This window comes from Erinaceus europaeus, chromosome 12 (genome assembly GCF_950295315.1).
Source record: "Erinaceus europaeus chromosome 12, mEriEur2.1, whole genome shotgun sequence".
Classification (NCBI taxonomy): domain Eukaryota; kingdom Metazoa; phylum Chordata; class Mammalia; order Eulipotyphla; family Erinaceidae; genus Erinaceus; species Erinaceus europaeus.
The window spans coordinates 45,335,956-45,346,106 of NC_080173.1; the positions used below are offsets into that span (position 1 = coordinate 45,335,956).

Here is a 10,151-nt window from a genome sequence, read left to right on the forward strand (position 1 = left end):
TTGATCTGCTGCTAAATCTGTGAGAAGATCAATGGGGTCCTAGAGACATGGATCATTTGTATAGTACTTCAAAATCAGAAGAGGGACAAGGGATGGCAAAAATACTTTTTTTTTTGTCACGGCTATTGCTGGGGCTTGGTGCCAGTACTATGAATCCACCACTCCTGGTAGCCATGTTTTCCTTTTGTTTTGCTTTCTTTCTTTCACTTTCTTTTTTATTTGTTACGACAGAGAAAAATTGAGAGAGGATGGGGGGTAAAGAAAGAGACAAATGCAGCACTGCTTCATTTATGAAGCTTCCTCCTGCAGGTGGAGAATGGGGGCTTGAAGCTGGGTCCTTGTGAATGGTAATCTATGCACTCAACCAGGTGCACCACTGCCTGGCCCCCAACAAAAAAAAATTTTAAAGCCTGAGGATCACGATTCATTTTGTGTCACCACCATGAGCCAGAGAAGTGCTCTCGTAAACAAAAAACAAATAATCAGAAAAGTGCAGCCTGCCTGAGAGGTGGCACAATTGATAAAATGCTAAACTCTCAAGCTTGAAGTCCCGAGTTCAATCCCTGGCATTGTGAATGCCAGAGTAATGCTCTATTTCTTTCTCTCTCTTTCTTTCTCTCCATTTCTCTCTCATAGATAAACAAATCTTTTAAAACTAGCAAACTTATGTTACTAAAATGTTCAATACCTACAGTAGTCACAGGTTCAACACATATCACTACCATATGCCACTGTACTACTCTGGTCTCTCTCTCATAGTAAACAACCAGATCTTTAAAAAAATGAAGTAAAAAGCCCTGAAAAAAGAACCTGTTTACATACGTATATTAGTAGAGTGTGTAGAAATGCAATTTCAAGTCCAGTTCTAACTAGCAGCACATATATTCTGAGCCCCTGGACAATTTTCTTTTCCAAAAATCCATCATTCTGATTTCTCACATCAAGAAATCTCTTTATCGTAAGATGTACCATCCCTAGCTCCCAACTTGGGCCTTCAAACTCAGTTAAATTCTGTGTCTATAGAGAATATGAGCTCAGAGGACTTTTCTAGGTAGTGGATGTTAAATGGTCAGTGTGCTCCTATGCATTCTTACTCCTCAGTCAGGCATTACTAATTGATTACAGCACTTTTCTGCCAGGTCTAGGCACTGCTTGTGGATCTTTGAGGACATGAGGACATATCAAGTATCTGTTGAGCAGAATTAGCAATGAATTAATCCTATTTATTGTTTTTTATCTAGAGAGCTGTATCCTTCCCTGCTATTTCATTCATTTCCTGCAGGAGCAAGTTTAAGTTACAACTACTATCTGTCTCTCACAGGCCGTGTTCAGCTATTTTAAATGTTAACCAATCATTTAAAAAGATTGCACCATCGTATATTTGAATATAAAAGACATGGCCCATCAAAATTTTGCATCCACTATCCAGTATCATGGTTTATACGATCAACATAAGATCATGCATAAAAATTATTAAATCACTTTTTATTGAGCAACAAAAAGTGATTTATTTAATAAGTATAAGACCCATCTAAACCATATGGTTTAGAATCAATAGGGCCAGTATGATAACTCACCTGGGATGGTACCTGCTTGCCATGTGTGTGACCAAGTTTTGAGCCTGGCCTCCACCCCACTGGGGAAGAAGCTTCAGTGCTGTGATACCTCTCTCTCTGTCTCTGTCTCTTTCTGTCTCTGAGAAAGTTAGCCCAGAGATGTCTTGGTGATGACAAAATATAAAACAGTTCAGAACCAGTATATCTTTTCTTGTATCTAATGAGGTTAGTGCAGATCAACTTTTTTTTTTTTTTTTTTTTTTTGCCTCCAGGGTTATTGCTGGGACTTGGCTCCTGCACTACAAATCCAGTGCTCCTAGAGGCTGTTTTTTTCCCTCTTTGTTGCCCTTGTTATTATTGTTGTTATTGATGTCGTTGTCGTTGGATAGGACAGAGAGAAATGGAGAGAGGAGGGGAAGACCTTCACCGCTTGTGGGGTAACTGCCCCCCTTGCAGGTGGGGAGCCGGGGGCTCAAAACTAGGATCCTTACGCCGGTTCTTGCGCTTTGTGCCATGTGCGCTTAACCTGCTGTGCTACCACCTGGCCCCCTGCAGATCAACTTCTTACTCTTATTTTGTCCTGCCCTTTGAGTACAGTATCAAGCAATTAACCTTTTTTAAAAGATAGGCTCGTGGTTTTAGAACAAGATGATGCAGAATTGCCTTTCTCTCCCCTCCTTTAAATACAACTAAACCCGTTGGTATTGAAAAAAAAAACAATGCCAAAAGAATTCCAAAAGCCGGGAAGAAGATGGGGCATTGGTAGAAGACCTCAGGATTTGAGGAACAATCATGTGGTGAGTTTCCTAACTTTCCATCTCCCTCATACCCCAGAGCAAGCCCTAGAGAGGCTGGCAACCTAAAGCTTGCAAGCATAGACAGGGAAGATAAAGAAGAGCTTGTTTTCTCAGCCAAAGGACAGACCAGGGGAAACAGAGTCCATTGGAAACAGACTGGGGAGCCCCAACCCTGGCTCCATAGCAGACACCAGCTGGTGGTCCATTTCATCCACAGGGGCAGCGGCAACTGTTGGAGCAGCAGAGACATCCTGTACCTGCCAGTCCTCCACTCTTGTTACATCAGGCAGCCCAACTAACACTTTCTGACACCACAGAAAACAAGAATTGAATGAAAGCCCCAACAGAACACTGGAATAGCATTGCAAGGGTTCAGCAAAGTAAACTGGGGGGCCGGGTGGTGGCGCACTTGCTTAAGCATTCACATTACAGGGTGCAAGGACATGAGTTTGAGCCCCTGGTCTCCACCTGCAGGGCAGAAACTTCATGAGTGCTGAAGCATGGCTGCAGGTGTTTCTCTGTCTCTTTATTTCTCTGCCCTCTCAATTTCTCTCTGTCTCTATCCAATAATAAATAAAAATAATTTTAAAAATTTGTATAAAAAAAGTAAACTGTCACTGGAACTAAAACCAGTAAAGAAGCAAGGACCTATACACTATCCCTAAACAGACTTCCTACCAGCTTATTAAAAACAAAAACTACCGGGGGCCAGGTAGTGGCGCACCTGGTTTAGTGCTCACATCACAGTGCACAAGGACCCAGGTTCAAGTCCCTGGTCCCTGTTGCAGGGGGGAAGCTTCACAAGTGGTGAAGCAGGGCTGCAGGTGTCTCTGTCTCTCTCCCTCTTTATCTCCCCCTTTCCTTTCAGTATCTCTGTCTCTATCCAATAATATCCAATAAATAAATAAAACAAAAATATAAAAAACAAAACAAAAAACCCAAAAACTACCAGGAGAACCACGATCTAAATAGGAAAAAGATAGCTGATATCAGTACTGATCTAATTCAGTGTTGAAATATGACACAAATTTTAAAGTGATTGTAATAAAAAGAGCAACAATTACAAATTATGTTGAATCAAATTCTTAGCAAAGCAAAGTTAAGTTGTGGAGAGGAATCAAGTGGAAATTGTAAACTGATAGAGTGGAAATGGCAGGAGATTGAAAATCAAACTAGAGCATTTGTGTTCGGGTCAATGAAATTTAATCAGAGCGCGTGCGTACACACACACACACGTACACACACGTACACACATACACACCTTTGGGACATTAATAAGAGGGCTAACACTTGTGTCACCAGAGTTCCGGAAGTATAGGAGAAAGTGTGAGACCGAAAAGTATTGAAATAATGATTGAAACCCTCCAAATTTGGTAAAAAGATAAAAACCTGATTAAAGAAGTTGTAACCTCATATTGAATAAACCCAAAGAAACCAATCCTAAGGTACATCATAATCTTCTGAAATCTAAAAACTAAGAAAAATAATCTTTAAAACAGGAAGAAACAACTAGTAAGGAACAACAAGTTCTAGCTTAGTACTGTCCATGAAGAAAACTATGGAGCAACCTAGTATATGGTGGTGTTCTCTGTGATGTCTGGACATTACTTAAATATATATATTTCTACCAGATCCCTGCTCAACTCTGGCTCATGGTGGTGCTGAGGATTAAACCTGGGACTTTGGAACCTCAGGCATGAAAGTCTTTTTGCATAAGCATAATGCTATCTCCCCAACCCCTTAATTTAATATTTTTTTCCAACCAGGTTTATTACTGGGGCTCAGTACCTGCATGATGAATCCACTGCTCCTGACGACCATTTCATTTTTCATTTTTTTAAAAAAAAACATGATAGAGATAGGGAGAGATCTGGGGAGAGAGAGATAACCTCCAGCCTGCTCCACTACTCATGAAACTCGCCGCCTGCAGGCAGCGACCTAAAGTTAAAAGCAGGTCCGTACACATGGTAACTTACATAATTTACTGACTTTGCCACCTTCTGGCCCCTGAATCTTAATTTCTTCTTGTGCTTTCTGTTTGCCATTTTGACAGAACTGAATTTATGGATCATCTCACCTTTTTGTCTTCCAGGATGGTAATGATGGTATACAATTTAAAAAGTACTCTCTTTTTCATGAACATTTCTTTCTATCATTTCAAATAAAAATGTCTGTTGGGTCTTTTCTTCTACCTGCTCTATTCTGTCTCTGTTTTGGGAGAGGGACTTAAGAGTCGTCAGGAGCATTAAATGTAACTTACTCGCTTTGTGTTCCAAGTTTTATTGCAGCGTCCTAAGACTGAGCATACAGCTACTTAGAAGTGTACTGAGCATTCTGCTACTTAGGAATGTCTTGAAATTCTAAGCAGCTAAGAAATCCTAGGAATTTCTCCTTTCTTTTTTTCCATGGTGGGTAACCTAGTATTAGGGAGATGTTAGGGAGAGAAATGGAGAAACAACAATTACATAGAACTGTTCTTTAGAAAGCCCAAGTATCTATATAGCCTTGTCCCCAGGAAAAACATGGTCACTACTAAGAATACTAACAGTGGGGTCTGGGAGGTGGCACAGTGGATAAAGCATCAGACTCTTAAGCATGAGGTCCCAAGTTCAATCCCCAGCAGCACATGCACCAGAGTGATGCCTGGTTCTTTCTCTCTCCTCCTGTCTTTCTCATAAATAAGTAAAATCTAGAAGGAAGAAAATTAATTTGAGAAGAATACCAATACAAATTGCCAACACAACAGTACTTTTAAAGAGTGATTGTACTGTAACTTTGGCACAACTTTAAACTCATGAGACCTCCTGTTTATGTCTTGTCTCAACAAATCATTTCCCCTTATACTAAAAGCTAATGACAAAAAGAGTCATTTCTCACTTGTATGAAGAAAAGAAATAAAAGAACCCAAGCTTCCTGGCTGGCTGATCAAGTGATACTAGAGGAGAGCAGAGTCACCCCTTAAACCTCCCACCCTCCATCTGTATAGCTTAGCTCTTGGGGTTTCAGTGTCAATTGTCTTCACTGGACCCTACTAAAGAGCCACTGTGTTAAGACATACCTATTCATCTCGGGAGAGACGATATCTTGTTGTATTTCTGATATAACGTCTTGAATTCTTAAAGGAAAAAAAAATCAGATTTATGTCAATGCCAGAGTATTGGTGCTAAAGCTGAAGTTCTAAACACTAAGCTTCTCTCAGAGAAGAGGCTTAGAGTCCAAAGCTATGGAATGGAGGTTTTAAAAGAGTGCAGATGGCTCCTTCCCTCCTTTTTCAAAATCAACTGCATGCTGAGTCATACTCATCATCCTTTTTGCTTATTCTGTGTATGTGTGGGGGCGGGGCAGGAAGAGAGTTAAGGGATGAGGAAAGAAGTCATCAGATATCCTCTGAGTTTGGAGTATTGCACCAAAGTAAAAAGCTCGGGGGCTGGGGTGAGCGTGGAGGGAGGGTAGATTTTCAGTTCCACTATAAGGGGGTGGAGGGACCTTTGTTTTGGTGGTAGGAATGGTGTTAATATACACTATTAACTTATAGTCTTATAAATCACTATTTAATCAACATGAGGGGGGGAAATATATTTAAAAAAAAAGAAAATTCTCTGGAACTGATGCGTAATGCCTTTGCTACCAAGGAGATGATGGCCTTAGCTCCTGACTGGTTAACTTTGTTTGCTCTAGAGGCTTTCCTTACGACACCAGTTGCACATTTCTTTTTTTCTTTCTCTTTATTTATTTTTTTATATTTATTCCTTTTGTTGTCCTTGTTTTATTGTTGTAGTTATTATTGATGTCGTCGTTGTTGGATAGGACAGAGAGAAATGGAGAGAGGAGGGGAAGACAGAGGGGGAGAGAAAGATAGACACCTGCAGACCTGCTTCACCGCTTGTGAAGCGACTCCCCTGCAGATGGGGAGCCAGGGGCTCGAACCGGGATTCTTATGCCAGTCCTTGCGCTTTGCATCATGTGCGCTTAACCCTCTGCGCTAACGCCCAACTCCCCATGTTGCACATTTCTATGCTCTCACCCTCGGCAGCACAAGAGTACCCCCTGATATGGATGCAGATGGAATGTCCCGGAGTGCCCACTTGCCTGCCAGTCTAGCTCAGACAACTTGCGGTCGTAGTGGGGTTTGCGGTCACCAAGCCTCTTCAGAATACCCTGGTTTTCCATGGTAATTCTCACTAATTCCCGGTTCCTCGTTTCTCTGTTTAAACTGAAAAACACAAAACCTCAAGACAGCTAAAGCATATAGTTCTGGGACTGGGGAGATAGCATAATGGTTATGCAAAAAGACTTTCATATCCAAGGCACTAAATGTACCAGGTTAGATACCAGCACCACCATAAACCAGAGCTGAGCAGTGTCTGCCTTCTCTTTTTCTTTGTATCTCATTAAAAATAAACAAAATATTGGGAGCCGGCGGGAGCGCAGCGGGTTAAGTGCAGGTGGTGCAAAGTGCAAGGACCGTCGTATGGATCCGGTTCAAGCCCCTGGCTTCCCCACCTGCAGGGGAGTCACTTCATAGACCGTGAAGTACGGCTGCAGGTGTCTATCTTTCTCTCCCCCTCTCTGTCTTCCCCTCCTCTCTCCATTTCTCTCTGTCCTATCCAACAACAACAATAAACAAGGGCAATAAACAGGAAAATATTTTAAAAGTATATATTAAAAAAAAGAAAAAGAAAAAAGGGAATAAATAAATTTTAAAAATAAACAAAATATTAAGAAACAATTCTTGTGGAGTGGAGGAAATGAAGTAATGATGTCAATAACCTAGGTTGTGCGTGCAGGGAACAAACTTCCACTGAGCCCTGGGGCCCCTTCCACCTGTAGAACCAGAGTGCATTCTGGGGAAGTGGGAAACTCCCCAGGTTTAGATCAGTGGTTCACAGCCTGCTGTCCACCAGAAGATTCTGCTTTATTGGCATGAGGGAGGAGCTGGGGCACTGGCATTGTGGAAAAGCTCCCCAGGGGTGATGATTATTTGAAAGTAGGTTTGAGATTCTCTACTTTACATGATGGGACGTGGGCAGTCCTGACTCTGGATAAATCAGCTGGTGACAAGTTGTGTTCACTACAGTTTTCAACTTAGTTTCAGATATGCAAGGATACTGGCAAAGTCTAGTAACATTCCCCCCTACAAGTACACATAGTCACCAAATTCTTATTCTTGTATGCTCTTTTGTAATCCTGATCACGCTGTATTATTTATACAGATATCACTTAAAATTTTTTTTAATATTTTCCCTTTTGTTGCTCGTTTTTTATTGTAGTTATTATTGTTGTTACTGATGTCATTGTTGTTAGATAGGACAGAGAGAAATGGAGAGAGGAGGGGAAGACAGAGAGGGGGAGAGAAAGATAGACACCTGCAGACCTGCTTCATTGCCTGTGAAGCGACTCCCCTGCAGGTGGGGAGCCAGGCACTTGAACCGGGATCCTTACACCGGTCCTTGTGCTTTGTGCCACGTGTGCTTAACCCGCTGTGCTACTGCCCGACTCCCCACAGATGTCACTTCTACCAGACACTGGGTTCTCTAAGACCAAGAAATACAGATCTTAAGGCTTGGGAAGTGCTGCACTGAGTAAAGTGTTGGACCCTCAAGCATAAGGTCCTGACTTTGATTCCTGACCGTACGTGTGCCAGAGATGCTCTGGCTCTGGCTCTAGCTCTCTCATAAATAAATCTTTTTAAAAAAGGAAATATTGATCTCATGTCTATTTTCTTGGTGTTTCCCATATGGTAGTTTCTAGGAAATATTTTCAAAATTTATTTTAAGAAAACTATGTCACAGTTCCAGTGATGGTCTTTGTGCTACAAAACTGCCTTCTGGTGATGATCTCTAAAGAGGATTCTTGAATGTTTCTTGGATTAAAAAGAAAGTTAAGTCTTTAATGCTAGAGAGAGGTTCTGTTTGGGATAGTTTTTATTCTCATTAATATGCTCTATGGTTATGCTTCAAGATAAATTCTTCCTTGTAAGTATTCCTCCCCCTCGATAACCTCCCACTGAAATCCAGCAAAAGGAATGCCAATTTTGACTTTCAAAAACTGAAGAGAAAGAACACTACCTTTTTGAAAAATATTCATTCCAGCAATCCACCTTAGCAGGGCCACGATGGGCATTTGCGATTTTCTGACACAGTTGCTTATTTTCATATTCTATTTTGTCAATTCTTTTTTGTTCACCCTGGCCAAAAAGAAAGAAGAGAAAAAAAATCCACCCCACGGTGGTTGGGTCTTTGCTATACTGATTTCATTTGCCAACACCTTGCTCTGGGATTATAGGAAAGGGGCAAGCAGAGTGGGAGCTGATCTTAGGGACCTATCGTTGGGGAGTGTGGACGGGGGGAGCATTAAGACATTCCTGGCTTAGGTGGGTCTGGAGAAGGCTCTGGGAAGCTGACCTCTTTAGGTAAAAATCAAGGTACACTTGCAGATGGCAAGAGTAAATACCTGTAATTTGCTCAGTTTTAAAATGTGATGGGTGTGCGCCGCTGGAGGTTTGGTATCAACAGTTGGTTTCACTAGATAAGGACGAAAGAACATGATTATATCACAGGACTGCACTGCAGCCTCCGAAAACCTGCTCATGTTCTTAGAGTGAGCTGTGCTAAGACATAATGATTTGCATCATTTTAAACTTAACCCAATCCACAGATTTTAGTTTAATTTCCCAAATGAACACCATTGAACACTTCAAAATTTTGCATAACTCGTAATTGACAAAATAAGAATCCAAAGGATTAAATGGTGGAAAATATTCATTAACAATGTATGCAAATTACATTTCCTTTATAATCCACAACTTGGTTGTGACAGAAATAAGAACACATTTATTTACATGTTATTTCAGCCTATCCCTTAGAATTAAACAAAATATAACATGATTGCTGATTTTTAAAAATAACTTGGGAAGAATTCTGAGCAGAAAGGAAAGAATGATGAGGGCTAGAAAGCTATGGGACTGAGTGGCGGTGCACCTGGTTAAGTGCACATGTAACCATGCACAAGGACCAAGGTTCAAGCCCCTGGTCCCCACCTGTAGGGGGAATGCGTCAAAACTGGTGAAGCAGGGCTTCAGGTTCCTCTCCCTTTTTTCTTTCTTCCTCCCTTCCATCCCTTTTCCCTCTGTTTCTCTGTCCTATCAAGTTAAATAAAATTTAAAAAATATATTTTTTTAAAAAGTAAAAGATTTACAGAGGTACACATCTTTTAAAAGAGTATCTTTCACCCTTTCTCAATATGACTTGCCTACTGATGAAATCCTATCTGTTTCCTAGCTCACTCTGGCTTTATAGAATTTAAATAAGCATCTCTCCTTGGGAGAGATTGTCACTGACACTAATAACATCCTCTTAACTCATCTCATTGGAGAAGGCTGTTTTGTAACAAAGCTGGACACCAACATGGGTTGCTGCCAATGTATCTAAGGTAGACCTTTCCAGAATCTTTAATCTCAGCATCCAGCCCAAACAATTCACATACCTATTTGGATTCTATTTTTGTGAAATATATAGTGGCCGAAGTCCAGTTTCTTTCTGAAGTTTGTGCTCTGCCTATGATTAGAAACGATTACAGGGTAGGCTAGATAATCCAGGGAATTGTTCATCTTCTCTTCTTAGTCTCACTTCAGAAATGAGGCACCCAGTCTCCTCTGTGAGGTACTTAGGCGGTACTTAGGCGTCCTGATGATGGGTTGCCATAGATACGCAGTTATGACATCAGAGTCAGGTCTCCAGGCAGGAGAAGCAGTGGAACTTGTGTCTCTGGGCTCCTCCTTTGGAAGCCAACCCAGGCC

General features: G+C 41.2%; 1 protein-coding gene and 1 long non-coding RNA gene across 2 annotated transcripts in view; one reads left to right on the forward strand and one right to left on the reverse strand.

Annotated features, from left to right (window-relative positions):
• Nucleotides 1–10,151, forward strand: part of LOC132541911 (uncharacterized) — a 307,257-nt gene that overhangs the window by 90,859 nt on the left and 206,247 nt on the right. The window lies entirely within an intron of this gene.
• On the reverse strand, nt 4,618–10,013 carry CFAP97D1 (CFAP97 domain containing 1). Its single transcript, XM_060203420.1, has 6 exons — nt 9,839–10,013; nt 8,807–8,877; nt 8,422–8,540; nt 6,443–6,566; nt 5,412–5,468; nt 4,618–4,770 (listed from the first exon to the last, which is right to left on the reverse strand). The coding sequence occupies exons 1-5, from the start codon at nt 9,960–9,962 to the stop codon at nt 5,412–5,414; spliced, it is 495 nt and encodes a 164-aa protein (XP_060059403.1). The 5' UTR covers nt 9,963–10,013; the 3' UTR covers nt 4,618–4,770.

Excerpts from the sequence above, each read along its gene's own strand:
- CFAP97D1 (XM_060203420.1), bottom strand. The coding sequence starts at position 9,962 with ATGAACAATTCCCTGGATTATCTAGCCTACCCTGTAATCGTTTCTAAT. Across the intron at positions 6,567-8,421 it reads AATGAATATTTTTCAAAAAG|TTTAAACAGAGAAACGAGGA; the intron begins GTAGTGTTCTTT and ends TGTGTTTTTCAG. Across the intron at positions 5,469-6,442 it reads TGTCTGAGCTAGACTGGCAG|AATTCAAGACGTTATATCAG; the intron begins GCAAGTGGGCAC and ends TTTTCCTTTAAG.